The 23,741-nt window shown below is 31.3% G+C and overlaps 2 protein-coding genes across 2 annotated transcripts in view; one reads left to right on the top strand and one right to left on the bottom strand.

Annotated features, from left to right (window-relative positions):
* The window catches only part of LOC127709269 (high-affinity choline transporter 1-like), a 36,441-nt gene extending 33,155 nt beyond the window's left edge, over window positions 1–3,286 (top strand). The window contains exon 8 of the mRNA XM_052214697.1: window positions 1,769–3,286. Within this exon, the coding sequence (XP_052070657.1) occupies window positions 1,769–2,401 (633 nt within the window). The 3' untranslated portion in view covers window positions 2,402–3,286. The remainder of the gene's footprint in view (window positions 1–1,768) is intronic.
* A 10,041-nt stretch (window positions 3,287–13,327) lies between these two features.
* On the bottom strand, window positions 13,328–21,890 carry LOC127708058 (uncharacterized). The gene is made up of 7 exons (XM_052212851.1): window positions 21,804–21,890; window positions 19,913–20,036; window positions 18,669–18,745; window positions 17,933–18,024; window positions 16,997–17,096; window positions 16,339–16,530; window positions 13,328–14,589 (listed from the first exon to the last, which is right to left on the bottom strand). The coding sequence occupies exons 1-7, from the start codon at window positions 21,876–21,878 to the stop codon at window positions 14,482–14,484; spliced, it is 768 nt and encodes a 255-aa protein (XP_052068811.1). The 5' UTR covers window positions 21,879–21,890; the 3' UTR covers window positions 13,328–14,481.
* Between the last annotated feature and the right edge of the window lie 1,851 nt (window positions 21,891–23,741).

Here is a 23,741-nt window from a genome sequence, read left to right on the forward strand (position 1 = left end):
TCCAAATTGTACACAAGAAACTAAAATTAAAAATAATACAAGACTAACAAAGGCTAGAGGCTCCTGACTTGGGACAGGCGCAAAAATGTGGCGGGGTTAAACATGTTTATGAGATCTCAACCCTCCCCCTATACCTCTAGCCAATGTAGAAAAGTAAACGCATAACAATACGCACATTAAAATTCAGTTCAAGAGAAGTCCGAGTCTGATGTCAGAAGATGTAACCAAAGAAAATAAACAAAATGACAATAATACATAAATAACAACAGACTACTAGCAGTTAACTGACATGCCAGCTCCAGACTTCAATTAAACTGATTGAAAGATTATGTCTTCAACATATGAATATCAGGCACAATCCTTCCCGTTAGGGGTTTAGTATCATACCATCATAACATATATGAGAAGAACATAACCCGTGTCATGCCAACAACTGGTTTTTAAATAAATGTGTTTAGTGCCGATGCAAAGTAGTTCAGATCTTATAGACCACCAAAAATTATATTAAAAGCAAAAAATTGTAATCAATAATTAACCATTTAACCAAACAGTTGTTAACATGTCAATACTATTTTCAGTTATTGCTTGATCATTTTCGTCACATTTTTAAAAAGTTGCATGATCTGTTTTTTTACAAATTGTTTTAGGTTATATTTTTGGATATTATAGCTTTGTTTTTTTTATCTGTCAGAAAAATGCATTTTATAAGGTTTTAATCAGAATAAATAAAGTCAATTTGAAGAGTTTCTGCTGGCTGAAATGAAATTGATATAGAAAAGAAGAATTGAATATAAGATCAGTTTTTAGCTCACCGGGGCCCACAGGGCCCCATGTGAGCTTATGCCATCACTTGGCGTCCGTCATGTGTTAAACTATTTCAAGAATCTTCTCCTCTGAAACTACTAGGCCAAATACCTTCAAACTTTAACTGAATGTTCCTTAGGGTATCTAGTTTATGAATTGTATCTGAAGTTTTGATCCATCAACAAACATGGCCACCATTTCTAAAAATAGAACATAGGGGTCAAATGGCTTATATCTCAAAAACTAAAGCATTTAGAGCAAATCTGACAGGGGTAAAAATGTTTAATAGGTCAAGATCTATCAGCCCTGAAATTTTCAGACGAACCAAACAACACATTGTTGGGTTGCTACCACTAAATTGATAATTTTAAGGAAATTTTGCAGTTTTTGGTTATTTTCTTGATTATTATTGAAGATAAAGATAAACTGTAACATGTTCAGCGAAGTAAGATCTACAAAAAAAAGTTTATACAACCAAAATTGTCAATTGACCCCTTAAGTAGTTATTGCCCTTTAAAGACAATTTTTCACAATTTGTTCATCTAGTTTGCTTGCCTTACTTTAAAAAATCTTCTCCTTTGAAACTGCTGTATCTATTTCAGCCAAACTTGGGCTGAATGAGTTTCAGAGTATCTAGTATAAATTTTGTATTTTTATTTCCTTGTACGTCAAGAAACATAGCCACTATGGCTATAATGGAACATAGGGGTAAAATGCATTTTTTGCTTTTGAAGAAAATATGACAGATACAAAGAACATTTAAATGGAATTTTTAAGCCACTCATTAGTTTATATTGAAAAGCAAAAATACTCATTGATGAAAGATTTAAGCAAAAAATTACAGGTGAGCGATTCAAACTCTTGAGAGCCTTTTGTTACAATTGCTTACACTAAATAAAATATGCCTCATATAGCTCTTTATGAGTTTCATTTTTGACTAACAGGTATTTTTACTTTTTTTTAGGCATCAGAGAAAGAGATAATATGGGTAATGAGATTTGGTATATTTGGTGTTGGAGCTTTGGCCACAGCTATGGCAATCGAAGTAGATTCCATCTACGACCTATGGTTCCTGTGTTCAGACTTAGTCTATGTTATACTTTTTCCACAGTTAGTGTCTGTGGTCTATCTGAAAGGAACTAACACATATGGATCTCTTGCTGGATTTATCTTAGGATTATTTTTCCGCATTGCTGGGGGTGAAGAAAGTATGAATATTTCTCCAATAATTAAATACCCTTGGTACGATGAAGTAGAAAAGGCGCAATTATTTCCCTTCAAAACTTTAAGCATGATCATGTCATTTGTGTCTATTATAGGAGTATCTTATCCACTTAAGTACTTATTTGAGAGTGGAATGATTCATCGCCGCTTTGATGTATTTATGTGTATTGTAAACACTCCTGAAGAAACATTATCATTAGCTGATAAAGGACCATCAGAATTAACAGCCATTACACCAACAATAGAGAGTCGTGGACAAATAAATCCTGCACTTAAGATCTCAAGAGAAGATTTACATAAAGTAAATGGAACGATATCTGCAGATGAAAGATCTCTATTACATCCCAAAACTGGACAAGTAGATGATGATTAAAGAGAAAAAAATAGAAATTCCAATTTATATTATTCAACCAAAGCTTTTAAAAATCAGTACTTGAATACAAAGATGTTTTATTATTTAAGTAATTTACTCCGATGAAATTTATTGCAGTAGTTCAGATTTGGTTTTTTACTTATTCTTGGCTCTACATCTTTGGTAAATGTTATTGCAATGGTTCAGATTAAGTTTTTACTTAATCTGGGCCCCACATCAAAGATTTGGATGCCCTCTTGTTGTCCCTTTGTCTGTTTGTCCATCACTATTTTCTTTAGGCATAACCAATAGTTTATCATTATTTTATTGAATACTCTTTTGTATAATGCCAAAAGAATATATTTACAAAACTTAAATATTGTTTATCTAGAATTAAAAAACTATTTTGTGGTATGCATTCCAGGGTATATGTTTAAACAGGTTTTATTGTTTTACATTTTAGAATATCTTTTTACACAACATTTTATTTATTTTTGTCAGATTATAATTGTTTTAAAAATACAACTTTCCATGTTACAGTTTATTTGTATATCATGTTATTAAACAGACGACTACGGTACTTCCTTTTGTCTGTCATATGTTGTTCTTCTTCATTTAAGAATTGAATGCTTCTTTTTGTAAATTTATTGGGGTGTAAAAGCGTTGACCGAAGTAAATTTTGTATGAAGTGCAGAAGGGCTTCATTCTAAAAATGTGTGCACGGTCAACACTTTTACAACCCTATAAAATTACTAAAAGAAGCATTCAATACTTATAATTACATTTTTTCCTAGGATCATGAAAACACGATTTCTATCAAGTTTTTCTTTTATTTACCTGTGCACTTTATTGTGGAAGCTTGTGTCATCATGAATGTTACATTTCATTTTGAAATGAAGGTTAATTTCAGAATGACGCGAGATTGCTGTTAGCCAATCAAAATAACATATTATAATGAAACATACATGTAATGTAATTATTTCAATTTAAATGCTATCTAAAATTCTTCTCATCTACCAAACCAAATTTTATCAAAATTAGTCTGAATGACTATGGACCACATTAGCTATTATTACATTTGTGTAGGTCAGAATAATGATGGAGGTTAAACATTAATAATTCATTTATTTTCTAAAATTATACCTGTTGTAACCACATGTTTTTGAAAAAGTTCTTCTTCATTTGTATTTTTCAGACCTATGTTCATTCTATCCTAAACAGGCAATTAACATGGATGACTATAGTAACTTTAATTATCTGTTAAACATTTTGTGAAATTTGGAGATTAGGGCTTAGATTTTATTGTTCACATCCAGTAACCCTTTCAATAAATAGCCCTATGAAAGTACATTTTTATGCCCCACCTAGGGGCATTATGTTTTTCGGTCTGTGCGCCCGTTCGTCCGTCTGTCTGTCCCGCTTCAGCATATTCAGGTTAAAGATTTTGGTCGAGGTAGTTTTTGATGAAGTTGAAGTCCAATCAACTTGAAACTTAGTACACATGTTCCCTATGATATGATCTTTCTAGTTTTAATGCAAAATTAGAGTTTTGACCCCAATTTCACGGTCCACTGAACATAGAAAATGATAGTGCAAGTGGGGCATCCGTGTACTATGGACACATTCTTGTTAAAATCTACTCACATTTATCTAATTTAAATCAAGCTTTGCCTGATAGATCCTATCAGATACTTCTAATCAGCATCCCCAAAAGTACTTAAACATTTTAATAAATATGGAATGTTTCCCTTGTGGGTCTTTTGATCAAATTCATACTAGAATCTTTAAAAAATTATATGCATAGTACTGTTACCTGTTATAAGCTTGGTAATGCCCTTATACTGTCAAGTGTCAAGTGCCGTTTTTTTACTACAATGAACAACATGGAACTGACATTCGTGTATACATTTTTCAAGCAGGGGACTCAATCCCACTATTGGGATTCACCAGAAACCTCAAATTTTTGATAATATTTTTAATAGTTACCATTCTTTTGAACAAAAACTGTAATTCATCATACATGATACAGTGGTTTTTGGCAGACACAAAAGATGATCCTTTTGAATATTTGTATTTAGATGCTTTTCTGTTTTTATTTTTCTATAACTTTTTTGTAGATTTTTCTCCATTTTTAGCATTGATCTTTTAATGTGCAATATATATGGACCATTTGTCCTATTTACATAGTTTTTATAATTTTGTTTTTGTTTTTGTTAAAGGAGCATTAGCTAGGAATTAGACAAAAACTTAGAATATGATTCTTTTTATCTCAAACATTTAGCAGTCGGTTTGGTTCATTTTCATCAAAATATACAAAAAACGTCATTCATGTATTACATGTATTGGCTTGCAAGTCTATAATTCAACCTCATCAAAATCCTTATTTGTACAAACTTTAGTTTGACCTTTAGTGGAGATTGGTTTCGCATTTGTTCAGCAGGTAGTTCATTTATTAAAAAAAAAAAAAGGAATATCAACATTGCAACATATAACAAGTGGACACTTTAGGAATAACCATTTTGTTAACTAATTCATCTTACGAAAAATCATTAGATATCGGTAAAAAGATGATATGCATATATTTTTAGCGTAAAACTTGAATTCCAACCGACATAGAAAAATCATCATTATACGATTGCATGTGGCTTGTCTATCTCTAGCTATTTATATTTATGTTTGTATCTGGTAATATGACTGCTGGCAGTCTTAAGAGGTCATTTCGATGGATGTAGTCTAAAAACTTTAAAGGTGTACCGATTTGTTCATAGCAAAGCCATCATTTATACGTAAGGAGTGGTGGACCAAACCAAATAAATGTTTTAAAAACATAGTTCTTGTTAATATTTTACTCTGTTTTCTGACTTTATGTATTACATTTGTAAAAAGTTTGTTAGAATTTTGACTTTTGTTACAATAAAGTGAATAGATTTTTTCTGCATGTTTTGTCGAATTATTAGTTACACTGTGAAACAATGTCAATGACAGGTTAGAACCAAAGCCCTGAGAGAAGTCAAGATAAAAAAATGCTCATTGTTGAAGGTCTTACAGTGACCCATAGATGCTAACCGTTTACATCATTTGGTCTCTGATGGAGTCTTATTGGTAATAATAACACATCTTATTTTTATCTTTAGATCAGATGTATTGATCCATTGGCTCCTTCTCTAGTTAAAATAAATGTGTGCTCATTGTTTAAAAATGTACGGTAACCTATGCCGGTAGTTGTCTGTGTCATTTTGTCTCTGGATGATATTTGTATCATTGGTAATCATACTCTTCACATCTCCATATCTTTATAATGGAATAGGAATGTGCTCTTCTTTGTTTTATGAAATTATGTGGAGCTGGCATTTTAACATGGCAGCCCACAACATAACGGTATATAGGATAACATGTCTAAAGACTACTGTGGATTCATTTATTTTGATGATACCAATTACTGTAAATTCAGAAATTATTGCGTGCATTTATTATTGCGATTTTTGAGAAATCAACAAAAATGCAAGATTAATTATTGCGATTTCAGAAACATCTCCATACAGATATATGCATCAGATTTCAGAATGCGAGTCCTTATTATTGCGATACTCACCAAATCGCATTATTCGCATTAATAAAAACCTCGCAATAATTTCTGAATTTACAGTATTGTGGATTGAGGAAAATTTTGCTTTTTTGTGGATAGTTGATTTCTTGGTTGTAAAGATTTAAGACAAAACTTTATTTCCATTAACACTATATATATGGTAAAAGTAAAAACCTGCGATCAAGAAAATGTCAAGCAAAACAGAGCATATTTTTTACTGTATGTAGAAGACGGAATTCATGATGCAAAACTCTAAATAAGGATTTAGATCAAGACATGTTAACCATGCAACCATATCTATTTAGGTACTAATTCTTACTATGTAGCAAAAATGTTGGAACTAAATATTTTACCATTGTCCTTTTTTCCTAAGAAGACCTATAAGGGAACAACCATTTAACTTCAAGGGGGGGGGGGGGGGGGGGGGGTTATGGCTTTTTTCTAAAAAAAATATTGTGGTCAAGCAGATGACAAAAAAAATATTCTGAATCCAGATTTTCCCCATACCTTATAGTGTTATATTTTGAAAAAAAAAATTTGATTGATAGCATCGAAAAACTAAAAAAAATGTTTGGGCTATGCGCGAAAAAAAATTTCTGACTCATACAAAAAACCATTACCCCCCCCTTTGAAGTTAAATTGTTGCTCCCTAACTGGCTTGAACTGACAGCTGATAGGACTGACGACCCACTTCCTATGAAAATAGGGATTTGGTCAATTTTTGTCATTTGGGCAAATTGTTATTGATTGCAGATATTTGAAGAAAAATTTATTCTTTAATATATTTACTTTCATAGACCCAAATTAAAGCTTGGTAGATTGTATATACACCATAAATACAAACAATACAAACAATCATTGATTAGTCAGCTGGACTCCTTGCACGAAGAGAATCCAAAACTGTATTGGAACTTAATTAATGAACTACAGGAAAAAAATGAAACACAAAAAAAATGTGGAGTACAACCATCAACTTTGATATCACATTTCCAAAAGTTGTCACAACTGAAAGGTGAATTTCAAAGTAGATATACAGAGCTATGTGAAAAACTGAAACAGTTAGAAAACTCAAAATGTTTCAACAAGTTGGACTCCGTTATCACTGAGTCTGAAATATCCAAAGCCATTTCACACTTAAAATGCAATAAATCATCAGGCTTGGATAACATTAGTAATAATATGATAAAGATGTTTAATACTTGTCTGTCTTCAGGTATATACCCAACATCTTGGGCTGAAGGTTATATTACACCAATTTTTAAAAGCAACGATACAAGTGACCCTAACAATTATAGAGGAATAACAATAACAAGTGCAATTGGAAAGCTTTTTAATAGAATATTAAGTCTAAGACTGGACAAATTTCTTCAGGAACATAATATTATACATGATAGTCAAATTGGATTCACAAGGAAAGCCAGAACTGCAGATCATATGTTTATTTTAAACTGTCTTATTAACAAATACTGTAATTCAAAAGAAGGTAGACTGTTTGCCTGTTTTGTTGATTTTCAGAAGGCTTTTGATACTGTTATACATACAGGGATCAAGATTAAACTACTAGATATTGGGGTTGGGTCTTATTTTTATAACATTATTAAAAGTGTGTATGAAATTAGCAAATCATGTGTCAAAATTCAAAATCAAGTAAGTGATTTTTTCCCATTAGATATTGGAGTCAAACAAGGTGACAACCTCAGTCCGGATTTATTCAAGATATTCATAAATGATTTGCCCAGATATTTGTCAGATACTAGAGACCCAGTTAATGTCAATGACAAAGATCTACATTGTTTAATGTATGCTGATGATATTGTTTTATTATCTACATCTGCTGAAGGACTACGAGAAAAGCTGGGAATGCTTGATAAATTTTGCAAAGATTGGTGTCTTAATGTGAATACTAATAAGACAAAGGTGCTGATTTTCAACAAGGCAGGCAGACATGTAAAACAGATATTCACATTTCAGAATATAAATCTGGAATGTGTTTCAAAATACAAATACCAAGGTTTATATTTAAGCTCATCTGGTTCATTCAGTTATGCTCAAAATGAACTATACAAAAAATCCCTGAAAGCTCATTTCAAATTAAGGAAAGATCTTTTATCACTTAATCCTGATGTAAAAACAAGTATTCATGTTTTTGACCACACTGTAAAACCTATTTTATTATATGGTAGCGAAATATGGGGGATGTTTAATTCTCTTTCCTCTAAATGTAAGAAGGAAGATATATCTTTTGAAAAATTATATTCAGGTTTACCCTGTGAGAAACTTCATATAAAATTTTGTAAATTTATACTTGGGGTACACAAGAAAACAACAAATGCTGCAGTGTTATCTGAACTTGGAAGATTTCCAATATATTTTAATATTATAAAAGGAATGTTATTGTACTGGTATAGATTAGAGAATTTAGGTAATAATTTTCCTCTATTAAAAGAGGCATATAAACAATCAAAGACACTACATCACATGAATATAACATCATGGTATGGTTCAATAAATGTTGTTTTTAAAATACTTGGTATTGACTATACAAATGCCATAAATGCTCCATTTTATGAATCCTTATACAAATTTAAGAAATATATACAAACCAAGCTATCAATATTGTTTATTAGCTGTTGGAAAAAACAAATAGATAAATTTTCAGACAGTAAACTGAAAACCTACCTTTTATATAAAACAAATTTTGGTTTTGAAAAATATCTAACATTGATCAAGAATTTTGAACTTAGAAGAAGTTTTACTAAATTACGTGTATCTTCTCATAGATTACAAATAGAATTAGGTAGATATCAGGGTATTCCCCGAATTAACAGAATATGTAATAAATGTTCTTCCGATACTGTTGAAGATGAGGCTCATTTTCTATTTGATTGTAACAAATTTGAGGATGATAGAAATTGTATGTTAGCTAGTATTGCAAAATATAATTCTTATTTTAATCATATGAGCAGTCAAAGCAAAATTATCTGGTTATTTAGTGTAGAAAATGTTGAGTTACTTAAAATAATATGTAATTTTATATACAAACATCTTCCTTAGTGAAGATTAGTTAAAGGAAATCTATGTGTGTATATACATTTGATTGGACATAGAAAATTATATTCATCTGAATATCACAAACATACTAGCCGATTAAAAAAAAAAAAATAATTGTTAAGATATATTATTTATTCAAATGTTCTCTTATATCCTTGAGGCATCGTCCCCTGGTATCAACTGCATTCAAGTTACCTATGATGCTTCCTTGTTTGCTTTTGATACAGGTAGGAAAGAGACATTTACACACATTTTACATGCCTATGGCCCATAAGGTATCACCCCCTGGTGTCAGCTGCCTTTAGGAAACCATAATGCTTTCCTATTTGCTGCTGACACAGGACGAGTCATGGACATGCTTAATTTCTACTTTCTTTTTGGCTAATTATTATATATTTAATTGATCCAACTTTTTGTGTACTATACATATGTGGATATCTATTTTTCTTTTTTTTCTTTTTGGGCTGCTTGTTTGTTATCTATATCAACCACACTTGCAATAAAATGCATTAGTATTAAAAAAAAAAACATACTATAGATTCTTTATCTACTTATTCTTTAAGAACTTAAATAGTTCTCGTTTAACTTTTTTTTTTTTTTTTTTATCTCATTGTTTGTATTGTATTATGAAAAATTATTGATGTTGTAATGTTTATGCCCTTTGGGGCCCATAATTGGAAATAAAAAATATCTTATCTTATCTTATCTTACACCTTCTATTGTTCTAGGCCATATGTTGATCTCTAGATGTCTTTGTCCTTGGGTTGCTGTCTCATTGATGTATTCAGATATCTCCTTTTAATCATACTTAAAGTTGTACAATAGGAAAGAAACTAAGACTGACCACAAATCTGTTTGACAAAAAATACTGAATGGATATCCCAGTAACAATAAAATCATTGAAATCGATTAAAAAAAATTGTTGACCTCCCAATTTGGTTTACCGGTATTTATATCTTGGGAACCATAAAGGTTACCCCAAATGTGTTCACTAATTACCGGTATACCCATAACAAAGTTTGGGGGGTATTCTAGTATAAGAATCACCTTGTCCGTCTGTCCGTTTTGTCCCCGCTTCGTGTCCTGTGCATTACTTTTATACCATTGAGCTTAGGTTGATTAAATTTGGTATGCAGATGCATCATGGGATAAGGGTATGTCATATACCAAAGTTGGGTAATCCTGACCTTGTCTTTGACCGCTATGAAGTAAAACAATGTTCATTTTGTTTCCAGCAAATAACTTTTGTACTGAAGAACGTGGGCTGACCAAACTCCATATGCTAATGCATCATGGGATGGTTGTGTCATATCAAAATCGGGTAACTCTGACCTTGACTTTGACCTTTCACCCCATAGGATAGTTAAATATTGTCTGATTTGTGTCCAGCTCCCAACTTTTCTCCTATAAAATGTAGGTTAACCAAACTTTGTATGCAGTTGCCTCATAGACTAGTGTGTGTTATATACCAAAGTCAGGTCATTCTGACCTTTTACTCCTATGATAGTAAAACCTTGTTCTATTTGTGTCCTGTGCAAACTTTTGTACCGTAGACCTGAGGTGGACCAAACTTGGTATCATGGAAGGGGATGGGACAAACACCAAAATCAGGTCACTCTGACCTTGACCACTATGCTGAAAGCCAAACATCTCAAATGTCATTGTCTCAATACTGAAATTCACAGCAGCAACTAAAATGCATGTACAGGGTGTACAAGTCTTGCTATGCGAACAGCTCTAGTTACATATACCGGTAGTAATTGTTAAAAGAACAAAGAAAAAACTGCTCATGACAAGAAGTGCTGTACAACTCCATTTTTGATGCTCCTTTTTATCTCCCCGTTCCTTTGGAACGGTGAGCTTTTGCCATCACTTGGCGTCCGTCGTCGTACGGTGTCGTCCAGAGTCGGTTGTCGTCGTTCGTACGGTGTGAACTATTTCATTCATATTCTCCTCTGAAACTACTTAACCAATTCCAACCAAACTTAAGCTGAATGATCCTTAGGGTATCTAGAATAAAGTTTGTGTTTTATTTTCTATTTCGTCAAAAAACATGGCCACCATAGCTAAAAATAGAACATAGGGGTAAAATGCAGTTTTTGGTTTATATCTCAAAAACCAAAGCATTTAGAGCAAATCTGACAGGGTAAAAATGTTCATTAGGTCAAATTCTATCAGCCCTAAAATTTTCAGATGAATCTAACAACCCATTGTTGGGTTGCTGCCACTAAATTGGTAATTTTAATGAAATTTTCCAGTTTTTGGTTATTATCTTGAATATTATTATAAAGATAAACTGTAAACAGCAAAAATGTTCAGCAAAGTAAGATCTACAAATAAGTTTTTATATGACCAAAATTGTCAATTGATCCCTAAAGGAGTTATTGCCCTTTAAAGACAATTTTACACAATTTGTTTATCATGTTTTCTAACTTTAAAAAATCTTCTCCTCTGAAACTACTGAACCAAATTAAACCAAACTTAAGCTGAATGATTCTTAGGTTATCTAGAATAAAGTTTGTGTTTTTTTTCCCTGTTTCCTCAGAAAACATGGCCGCCATGGCTAAAAATAGAACATAGGGTAAAATGCAGTTTTTGACTTATATCTCAAAAACTTAAGCATTTAGAGCAAATCAGACAAGAAGTTTAAGTATTCATTAGGTCAAGGTCTACCTGCCCTGAAATTATCAGCCAAATCGGGTATCTGATTTTTAGGTAATTGCCCCTGAATTGATGATTTTAAGGAAATTTTGCAGTTTTCGGTTATTATCTTGAATATTATTATAGATAGAGATAAACTGTAAACAGCAAAAATGTTTTGCAAAGTAAGATCTACTATTAAGTTTTTATATGACCAAAATTGTCAATTGACCCCTTAAGGAGTTATTGTCCATTAAAGACAATTTTTTTTTCACAATTTGTTCATCTAAATCTAGTTTGCTTACTTTAAAAAATCTTCTCCTTTGAAACTGCTGAATCAATTTCAGCCAAACTTGGGCTGAATGAGTTTCAGAGTATCTTGTATAAATTTTGTATTTTATTTACTTGTACGTCAAGAAACATAGCCACTATGGCTAAAATGGAACATAGGGGTAAAATGCATTTTTTGCTTTTGAAGAAAATATGACAGATACAAAGAACATTTAAATAGCATTTTTAAGCAAAATAATCATTGATGAAAGATTTAAGCAAAAATTACAGGTGAGCGATTCAGGCTCTTGAGAGCCTCTTGTTTGTTATATTGCACCTAATGTTGCAGCACATTTATGCATCTTTAACTTTCAAATGTTTAGGTTTGAGCATTCCTGACGAGGGTTAATCCAGAAATAGACTTAAACCCACAAAATTTATAGAGGGTCGATACTGCTGATGATGGACTATTAGTCCCTGAGGGTTTCATCAGCTGAGTAGAGAGTGCTTCGAACTGACATGTATAACATACTAATCTAAAATGCCCCTTTCATAAATTAAGAAATTATTAAGAAACTAAGGTTCCAGCTCCCTGAGGCAAAATTGACCTTGGAGGAATTTGACTATCCTGTTAAGGTCCTATTTGGTTATATATCTCCTAATTTTGCATTGTATTTTAAGCATCCTTGGATTTCACGTTTAGGTTTGAGCGTTCCTGATGAAGATAAATGCAGGAAAGCAATTAAGACGCTGGAAATTTGAAGGGTGTTTATCTCATTTACTAGCACTGGGTGGATACCTCTCCTGGTGGACTGTTAGTCCCCATGGGTATCAATACCAGTTGTCAGTTCTTTGCTACTGACATGATTTATAACATATACTTATTTAAAATTCCCCATTCATAAATTAACAAATTATTCAGAAACTAAGATTCCAGATACCTCCAGCAAACTTGTCCTTGGAGGAATTTGGCTGATTTGTTTGGGTGATTTTTGGATATATAGTTTCTTACAATGCAGCGTATTTACACATTCCTGGCTTTCCAATGTTAAGGTTTGTGCATCCAAGATAAAGGAAGATCCAAAAAAGTGCTTTGTATGCACGAAATGTGTAGGGTGTTTATTTCATTGAACACTAACAGTAATCCAAAGTCAAAACATGGCCATTGGTTTTCTGTCCAATAAACATTATCTAAATTTTATCTGTTGTGTTTAGATAAGTAACAAAATAAGCATTCCTTCTTTAAGGAATTATTAAAAAGTAAAGTTTAGAACTTGCCTACAATTTTTGTATGTGTGTGCAATTATTATTAAGACTAGATAAAAAAATGTATGAATTCGTCTTGCATGTATAAAGTAAGAATTAAATACAGCTGTTGTGAAACAAACAAAAACTAACAATTAAAAAAATAGATTTTATTATAAATATTCATCCCAATAAATTCAATAAAAAAAGTATTCCACAAAAACAATATATTATAAAAGTGTACAATAAATTACATTTCTACTAAATTCATAAAGAATAACCGCTATAATGATTCCAATGTGTAATTTAGAAGAAAATTGTATTGCATTACTAGGTTAAGATTGCCTCCAGTACCATACCATACCATATGATCACAAGGTTAAATTTTAGTATGTCTGATTTATACTAATCCAGAAAAGTAATTTTATTAATAAAGAATATTATATGTCCTAAGAATGGTCAATATATATATTAAGATGATAATATAGCAATAAAGTATCTGAACATTTCTCTAATGTATTATTTATTTCTTGGAATCTTGGTCTCATACCATCTATCCTGATTTCATTGCATACCAGGTAACTTTTCTAAGAGAGATAACTCTTGCATTTTCAAGTTAAGGGTATATGTCAGTAAAATAAAACTTGTTCAATACAACTGTTGATATGCATGGAAAGATACCAACATCGAAATAGAAGCTGTAATAGTTATAACTAGTGTAAAAAGACAGAATAAAACTTTCCTATAATTCAATATAAATGCTTTACTACATTTGGTGTTAAAATAATTCTTTGTAGAACAGATCAAAACATTTTGCGTATCAATTATTTGACAGAAATTTTTTTTGTACGTGGTACATGGAATATCCAACCAAAAAGTTGGAGTTTTAAACTAAAATTTAATAGAATTTTAGTTATTTTTACAACTATTGTAAACTATTTTCTTTTATTTCAACTAGGCAACATTTTGATCCTGCCATTTACTGTAGTTTCATTATTATTCGTGTGATACCAATTTTCTTGGATGTCCATGAATTTAAATGTTCAAGGAGGTATAAAGTTTCCATGTGCTTGTATGGCAAACTTTCGCAAAACCCCCAAAAAAATAAATCAAGAAAATACAGTTTTTCTTTAATCCACAAAAATTGGTATCCATGAAAAAAAATTATTCCATAGAAGAAGGGTTGGATTTCACAACTGTATAATAACCTATAACCTCGATTACTGAACACATCTTAAAACACTACATGCATTCTGTAAAGGTTAAGCCATAGATTGTCCCAATATCAAGTGTGTATATAAAAAAAAATTTAATCTTTAAAAAATAATTCTGTCAACTGTTTCATTGTATCTTCAGGTGATGTGACCTTATGACCTATTGTTCTTTCATCTGCATATATTTCATGGTCATTTCCACCCTGAAAAAATAAGATACATGTAAAATATCAATAATTAAGAAAATTAATCAAAGAAATTTGTTTGTTATGTCTGTAAGACTTAGAAAATTTTAAGGCCCTTAAAAGATTAAGCAGGGACCGTGCTGGATTTTACCAATGTCGCAAATTTCATCTGGCTACAAAATACAGCTACTGGTAACATTTCTGGTGCCAACATTTTCCCATATTAAAATTTTCATTTCTTGACTGTAAAGGTAATAATATTGTCGTCATTTAAATTGGTAATATGAGAAAAATGTTGTCCACAGCAATAAAATATTGCCAAATGACTACCACTGTGATATATGAATGTTCAAAAGAGTTGCACTATCTATTATCATAGCTATCTGAGGACTCAAAGAAATAGACCTTAATGTGAATTTTATCCAAGGTAGCTCAAATGTGAAATAAGTCCATAGTGATCTATGCATTGTTGAAGAGCAATGTACTATAGTGGTGATATTAGGTCTCTAATAAGAGTACCTTGTCAAAATACATGACAATATCCAGGGATAAGCAGGTAAAGATTGATGAGGTTAATTCTCTTATTGCTGTGGCATGAAGAGATATATCTCGTATCACACTGCCAGGAATGTTATACGAAAAAAGTAATATGAAAATTCTGTTAATTCTATTGGCTTATCTAGTATCATAAGACAATATTGCAACATTTCCATTGGCTGTTTGTTATGTCATTGATGACTTTCAAGGTTAAGACATGTACATTTCATATTTGATATCTTCAACTATACAAAACATTAACACTTTTCGTCGGAAAATTTTCTTTTTGTCAAATTTTATTACATTTTGCATAAAAATTATCCTGATCCAGAGGGAGGTTGTTTTAATATATATCAACCAGTCACTATAATTTCATGAAAACTGGTCAAAGCACTTTTGAGTTATTGTCTTAAAACTGGAAAATCCCCCTTTTTTAATGAATAAAACCCCATAACTCGGAAACGTTACATCTAAAACTTATAAAAATCAAAAGGGAGCTCACATCAATAGATATGAACAATTCACCAAAGTTTCATGAAAATTGCTCAACGCATTATTGAGTTATTGTCCGAAAACTGGAAAATCCCCCTTTATTAATGAATAAAACCCCATAACTCAGAAATGCAAAATCTAAAATTTATAAAAATCAAAAGGGAGCTCAGGTCAATTGATATAAACAATTCACCAAAGTTTCATGAAAACTGCTCAAAGCATTTTTAAGTTATTGTCCGAAAACTGGAAAATCCCCCTTTATTAATGAATCAAACTCCATAACTCGGAAATGCAAAATCTAAAATTTATAAAAATCAAAAGGAAGCTCAGGTCAATTGATATAAACAATTCACCAAAGTTTCATGAAAACTGCTCAAAGCATTTTTAAGTTATTGTCCGAAAACTGGAAAATCCCCCTTTATTAATGAATAAAACCCCATAACTCAGAAACGTAATATCTAAAACTTACAAAAATCGAAAGGGAACTCACGTCAATAGATATAAACAATTCACCAAAGTTTCATGCAAATTAAAGCGTTTTTGAGTTATTGTTGGACATGTTGATGACGGACGGACAACGGTATACCATAATACATCCCGTAAACTTGCGTATAAAAATGTATATCAGATCATTGAATGCTCGAAGTTATTGACAGCAATTTACAACTTATACAACCCATTGAAATAAGAAATAAAAAGCTAAGAATAAATATTTTTTTTTGTTTTTATTTTACTTACAGGATCAGTCTTATCACCAAAGAAATGTATAGTTTTATATCCTCCTTTTTCTATAAACTGTAAACAGAATGTTTTATCCCAACCCACAGGGAATACATCAATACTAATCTGTCCTCCAATAGCAAACTTCAATCCAGCATCTGGGAAATTCTTATATAAACTCTCTACAAACTTTTTTCGTATATTATGCTCCTGGAATATAATAAAATATTTATTTTTTAACTAGTTTATAGTGTTATGTTAAAAAAGAAATATATCACAGAAGTGACAAAAGTAAGACAGTTTTGAAATGTTTCAAATAATAACATCAGTGGTTTAATGTATCTAAAATCATAAATCTAATATATTCTAAAGCATTTAACTGCAAATTATTGAGATGTATAGCCAATTGCTTTATGTATACAGTGCATTCTATAAAATCTGTGCATCTATCATGACCTTGGGAACTGTACTTAGTTATGCTTTTAACAGATGTTTGGCAAGGCTGATGAACCAGTGACTGTAATCTGGTTGACGAGACTGCATAAAAAAATGAAAAACAAAACAGGGTAAAACAAACCTGGTCATAAGATGTTTGGCAATGCTGATGAACCAGTGACTGCATTCTAGTTGACAAAACTGCATAAAAAAATTAGAAACAAAACAGTGTTAAACAAACCTGGTCATAAGCTACAAATTCTTCTCTTTCTTTCTGTGAACAACTTCTACCAACAGGACATATATTTAACATGCTTGATCTAAATTCAACAAACGTTCCCCTGAAAGATATCAAAAAAAGTATTTACATATAAGTTTATTCTCTTAACCAAATGTCAAATATCAATTAAATGCTAAGTAGAAACAGTTTAAATGTCAACATGTTTTTAGACAGATATCATCTACCGGGGGTAGATGCATTAAATTCCCTGTCTTGTCAGAAATTTTTTAAATGATTACATTTTTCAAAAGCACTCCCACATATCTAGAGTTTATTTTAGAATTTATAAGGTTCATAAAAAATCTGACAAGAATTGTACATGTGAGAGCGCTAACAAGATAAGAAGGATGCCCTGTAATTCTATACCCCTCAATGTGTGGACAAAAAAGTGATTGCTGATGACCAGTCTGATTTTAGATCCTTTCATATACTATATAATTCATTTAGAGATATCTCCACAAAGAGTGATTTTTTAACAACATCATCCTATATGTTATATGTATTTGTATGGATCATTATGCTGGAGTTTCTTTTACAGGTTCCAATTTGTGAATAAATGACATTTTGAGTTTAAAATTGAGAATGGAAATGGGGAATATGTCAAAGAGATAACAACCCGACCAAAGAGCAGACAACAGCTGAAAGCCACCAATGGGTCTTCAACGCAGCGAGAAAATCCCGCACCCGGAGGTGGTCCTCAGCTGGCCCCTAAATAAAATTGTGTACTAGTTCAGTGAAAATGGATGTCACACTAAACTCCAAAACATATAAATGAACTAAAATTAAAAATTTGTATGTTTTTCTCATGTAGGTTCATTGTAGAGTGGTATAACCACTTATATAAAAAAATGGCATTTGTTATGTTTTAAACTTAAATTCACTTAACATTTAACAAACCTTTTGGCTGGTAATGTTAATTCTGACATATATTTCAGAGCAAAATTGATCACTTTCTGTAGACATTCTTCTCCTTTACAATGAAGTAAATTCTGAAGATACAAAACAATAAGGAATCGCATTTTGATTATGTCAGGAAGAATTTGTCAATTATAGCTATTTCAAGCTGATGCAATGTAAAGATGTTTTCAATTAATCTAAAAAATGACATGTAATGGCTATGGACAATTTCAGTGTAATAGTGTTTTATAAGTATATAAAATTTATATGGAGTCATTGTATTATTTCTTGTGGTAGAAGTTAGTTAGCTTCAATATGTTGTGTGAAAATAATGTTGAAAGGACAAACTAAGCATAATGTCATTTTTTTCATGTTTTCTTTTCATTTATTTCTCAGGCATGAATAATTAAGACAGCAGACAAGAAGCCTTAGATCCTCTAAAATCTTCATATCTTCAAAAGGGAACAGTTCGCAGCAAAAACAAAATCTTTGAACTCTGATTTCATGGGGAAAACATGCATATTCTGGCACTTTTGATGTGTATTCATATATTTCATAATTTTTTAAACAATATACTTACCTATGGAAACAAAAAGGCTACATATATAACTTTTCATATTCTGATGCATAAATGAGCTTTAAATAGATGCCAATTTTAATAAAAATATGAAATAATACCCATTCTTATACTTTGCCTAAAAAAAGGTCAGTCAAACTTAAATATTACATGTATTACCTCTTGTCCAACTTTTTTACCATTATGATAGGCTACCAGACCATTTTCAGCAAATAAATAGTCAAAATTCTGTGAAACTGGAAAGATAAAATCAAAATTAAATATCTACTTTATGTACATTAAATGAAGCATCTATAAATAGTCTAATCATTTTGCCAAGCCCAACAAATGTCATAAAAGCCGTTGCATCGCAATCTTTTATAATATTCAGAAACAAAGTTTTTATCTTGTTTGATTAATAAATCTGCATAACATTTTTTCAAAAGCTTCAGATTAGAGTTATTTCCCTTGAATGATAAAACTTTGCATGTTCACATTCATGGTGATAAACTTCACATAAACTGAACTATTCTCAAATTTAGCAGAGTAATGCAGGTCATCTAAGATAATTTCTTGAAAGCAGCCAGAAAAATTATGGAAACATATTTTCAAACAAGATTAATTGGTAACCTCTTCTTGCTTTAATGGTTTTAGAAAACTTGCAAAGCAAATAAAATCTACAAGTGTTTAAACAATAAGAATCTACCAGCTACTACAAAATTCTAAAAGCTGTTACTTTATGAAAAGAAGGACATCAAGAACACATCATGTATACTTGATCTATTAAATTTTAATAAACTCAGGAACTGAAAAATAACTTATAATCTATAGCCAATTATAAATCTATACAAACTGCTGATTTCAGAAGGACAAGACAAGGTTACACTATTTGCCTTGGACACTCAGTTGGGGTATTAATATTTGCAATATCATTAAGGTGATTCTTTTAAAAATCAATTATTTGAATTGTAGATTTACAAGAAAAGTAGTATGCAATGGTAATCATGCAAATGATGCCATACCTCCTTTTTCTAATATTAACTTATAATTAAAACATTATAAACATTTTTGCATATGTGAATAACTTTGTGGTGGAGTTTCTGGTACATATCCTTTTCAAATCCCAAAAAATAGATATAAGAAGATGTGGTATGAGTGCCAATGGGACAACTCTCCATCCAAGTTACAATTTGTAAAAGTAAACCATTATAGGTCAAATTACGGCCTTCAACATGGAGCCATGGCTCACACCGAACAGCAAGCTATACAGAACCCCAAAAATTACTAGTGTAAAACCATTCAAACAGGAAAACCAACGGTCTAATCTATATAAAAAACAAGAAACGAGAAACACTTATGAACCACATCAACAAACGACAACTACTGAACATCAGGTTCCTGAAGTCTTTTCATTTTCTTTTTACCATGGTTTTCAGCAGTAGCTCTCATCTGCTCAGATATCTTTACAAGGTCAGAACCTCCTACTAAGGCAACTGGTACTTTTTGTTTTAACTTTACCAGAAATTCCTGCATATCTGGGCATATTTCCTGAAAGTAAAACATCATAAAATGAGAACATCTATTGGTACTGATATAAACTTTTTGGAGATATATGTACACAATGTAATTAAAAATATTATTATATAATAATTGAAGATTTACCAGCCACTGGTTCATTTTTGTAATGTATATAATGATGTAACATAATATTAAATGTCCAAAACTTCCAGATTAAATTTGACAACAAATCACACTATATGAAGGTTTTTTTTCTGTGCATTATACATCAATTTAAAGTGGGGAAATGTAACAAAATGAATCATTAACAAGGAAAACACCTTTTGGAAAGATGAATTAAAAATTGATTCCAAAGATTTCAAATAATTTCAATGTTAACATGAATATTAGGCTTCACTACATACAATGACATATAAAAAAGATTGGATTTTTTGTTTACCACGTGTTCACATAAAATTGTAACTATTTCTAGGAAACTAACTAGAAACATACATGTAACTTATTTTTTTCTTGTCTCTACACTATAGGTTGAACCATGTTAATAACTTCTCCAGATTGATATTTTTGTCATTAATTTTAAGATTCTCTCATGTCCAGGACTTGGAAATATAGAGAAGATTTTTGAAGATCAGGCCAAAGATGAACATTTTTCAACAGCAAATTCAAATGTACTATTTTCATACTTTTCAGACAGAAAAATAAACTATACTCTTAAGCTTGGATGTTTCTTATAGTAAACATTCAGTCATTTCTTCAAGTAATTGTCTAATTTCAGGAAAATTATTACCAACATAATCAGTTCAATAGACTTTTATTTTAAAGTCCTTTAACAGAAGTTTTTAATATCAAGTAGATCAAATTTAACAATAAAATTGAACATGTTGAATGTCATAAAATAGCAAGAACTTCATAAAACATGTTGTGATATTCCCTGAAGAAAGCAAATAAAAAAAAATATAACTTTGACTCTAGTTCAAGATTGCTCTGATATCTTGACAGCCTTTTGAGACTTACTGGTGCCATTTAACTCACTACATACAATTATAGAACAAATAGAAATTGTGGCTGTAAGTTTCTGTCTTAAATCATAAATCATTCATGGTCAAGCAGATAAATTATATCTGCTTAATTCCTTATTCATTTACAATGTACATGTACTGTGCTCTGACATCCAACAGCCCCAGCAAGTCCAAAAAAGGCCATCAGATCTCAGAGCAATCTATGACTAACTTAACCACTTAGAAACAAGAACTGTGGGTGATCTAACAAAGCAATGCACCTGTCTGGCAAATTTGATAATCTATCCTTATATTATGTTGGACTGGGATGATAATTGATATTCATGATATTCATGTATGAACATCCTCAAAACAGTTTCGTCAATATCCATACATTCTGTTAATTGTGCTAACAAGCCATGTGGACAAACAGGCAGATCTTGATATGTAAATTCTATACTATATACCCTCCCTCCCCCCCCCCCCCCCCCCCAAACAAAAAAAAAGGAGACAAGCTAAAATAAATTTAGTCCATCCTGTGCACACTACCACTGTAAATCTTATGTATGGACAACATAAATTATATATATTAAGTCAATTTTTTAGCATTGTTAATGTATATCCTTTTATGAATGAATTTGATCAATAAATCACAACATAATCAGTCCAAACATCCGGCTTGCCGGCTGACGCAACTACAGAAAAATTAAGTTATACACTCTCTGAGAATTACTGATAGAAAAAAAAAATGGTAAACCGACTTGTGGGAAATGAATGATAATATGCCTTATCAGTTAACCTGTCTTGGTGCTGTCAAAGTCCCATCAACATCAAAAACACAGATAGTTGACGTGTCTCGTTGGTTTCCAGCCATGTTTACCTAGAGTTATCTCCACTTGGAAAATATTAAAACTGTCCAAGTACGGAGCAAATTCCGTTAAAAATCAACATACAGCTTTTTTCTGTGTATTATTTCTGAAGGCCGTGTCGGGATTCTGAACTGACAACGGCGTGATTTTTGGGGCAAAGATGGGAGAATTTTGATTGATCAGGATCTCATAGTTCAGGTCTGCATGATCTGAGCAGAAACTTGAATTAGTTTTTAGTCTTGAAACATCTTTAAATTATTATAGGGTTTATCACTTATTTTAAAATAAGTATTTTAAAATATTAAACGAAAGGGATAAGAAGAGTTTATTGTCTGCATTTTAAACGATATACCTATAAAATCATAGCCAAGAAATAGATATCAAATATATTCACTTTTAGGTGAAAAACTTTTCCCAATATTTTTGCCGAGTTAATTCTCATAATTTACATACTGAACAATCGTCATGTAATGCAGATACTTGAAATTTCGCTCGACAATCTTTGATTTGACGATCATATTAAAAAAAGAAGAACCCAGGACCAGTTCAAACAAGGAAAATATGGTTAGTTGAAGTTATGATCAGTTATGGAGTGGAAAATTGCAAGGTAAGAGTTTGCTTCACCCCCTTTCTATAAAAGTCCTGTAGTTCAGTTTAACACCAACATATCAATCACTTGGTTATGAATACATGTATAACCAAATTTTGTTAACATATTTGTTTAAACTCTGGTGAAACAGGTTTAAGATTTTTTCGGTTAATTAAGTCAGTTGTACTTTGTCGGTGAAATTGCCTTGTGCTAGATTTACCGGCAATACCTGGAAGAAGAAAAAACTGTTTTATATTTCCAAAAGCATAGTAAATAATTATTAATCTTGTGTAAAGTTTCTCATCATACAAAAAATAAGGTTGAAACGAAAAACAAGATTTTTAATTCTTATTGCAAAAGCTGTGTGTAACATTCATTCGGTATAAATGACAGAAAATCTTTTAATTGAAAGTACCTTTTCGTTATATCAGGGGTTTGTGTTTTGGGTAATAAAAATTTGGCACTAGTTGAATTTTTGTTTTCTTGTGATGTATTAAATCGGTCACTAGGCGGTTGGACGTCAAAGGTGAAGTAATGGTACCATGCACAAATGTATGACGTACTTTATAAACATGTCATGATTGGCCTTGTACTGAAGAACATATACATATACACCAAAATCTCAGGCCTTGTTTGGTTGATAATGTGACCTATTTTGTATTACTACAGAAAACTTTATTGTTATGATGTTTCCTATACTAGTTGTAATTTTTTTCGAGTGCTGTAAATCCTCAGTATCAGCGACATGTTGTGTACCTGCTGTTTTCCAAACTGAAATGGATTTAACCGGTGGCTTGATAAACCTACAGACAAAACACCAAGAGTTCTATGACGTAATTATTATAGTTTTTTTATCTTCAAATCAAAACCTTCAAACATCTAGGTTATTGGTTCGAAGGCTATATTGCAAAAGCTTTTCTCTAGAAAATGTATACAGATGTATGCATACGGTAGTACTTTACTAAAATAATTTGACGAACATTGAGAAGTTGATTTAATATAAAATGTAAAAAAAGTCGTCGTTTCTTTGCTCTTGGCCTTGTCAGTTGAGCGATAATATGCCTTCTTTTCTATTAACTTGTATTAAAAATGCAAGCTCCTCGAAAATAAAATAGAATGATACAAATTAGAAACTTCGATTCATGTATGACAATGAAGCATAATGTTTTGCTTCATCTTTTGAGGTGAACTGATTTGACGAGCCATAATTGACAGCGTTTACTTTTACCTTTTGAGCTGAACTGATCTGAAGAGCCATTGAGAGCCTTTACTTTTACCT

Source organism: Mytilus californianus, unplaced genomic scaffold, assembly GCF_021869535.1.
Source record: "Mytilus californianus isolate M0D057914Y unplaced genomic scaffold, xbMytCali1.0.p SCAF_7, whole genome shotgun sequence".
Taxonomy (NCBI): domain Eukaryota; kingdom Metazoa; phylum Mollusca; class Bivalvia; order Mytilida; family Mytilidae; genus Mytilus; species Mytilus californianus.

Bases quoted from the DNA above. Each gene is read 5' to 3' on its own strand.
- LOC127708058 (XM_052212851.1), bottom strand. From the start codon at position 21,878: ATGGCTGGAAACCAACGAGACACGTCAACTATCTGTGTTTTTGATGTT. The intron at 20,037-21,803 runs GTTAACTGATAA...TTTTACTTTCAG, and splicing joins CTTTGACAGCACCAAGACAG to GAAATATGCCCAGATATGCA. The intron at 17,097-17,932 runs GTTTGTTAAATG...GATATCTTTCAG, and splicing joins TTAACATTACCAGCCAAAAG to GGGAACGTTTGTTGAATTTA.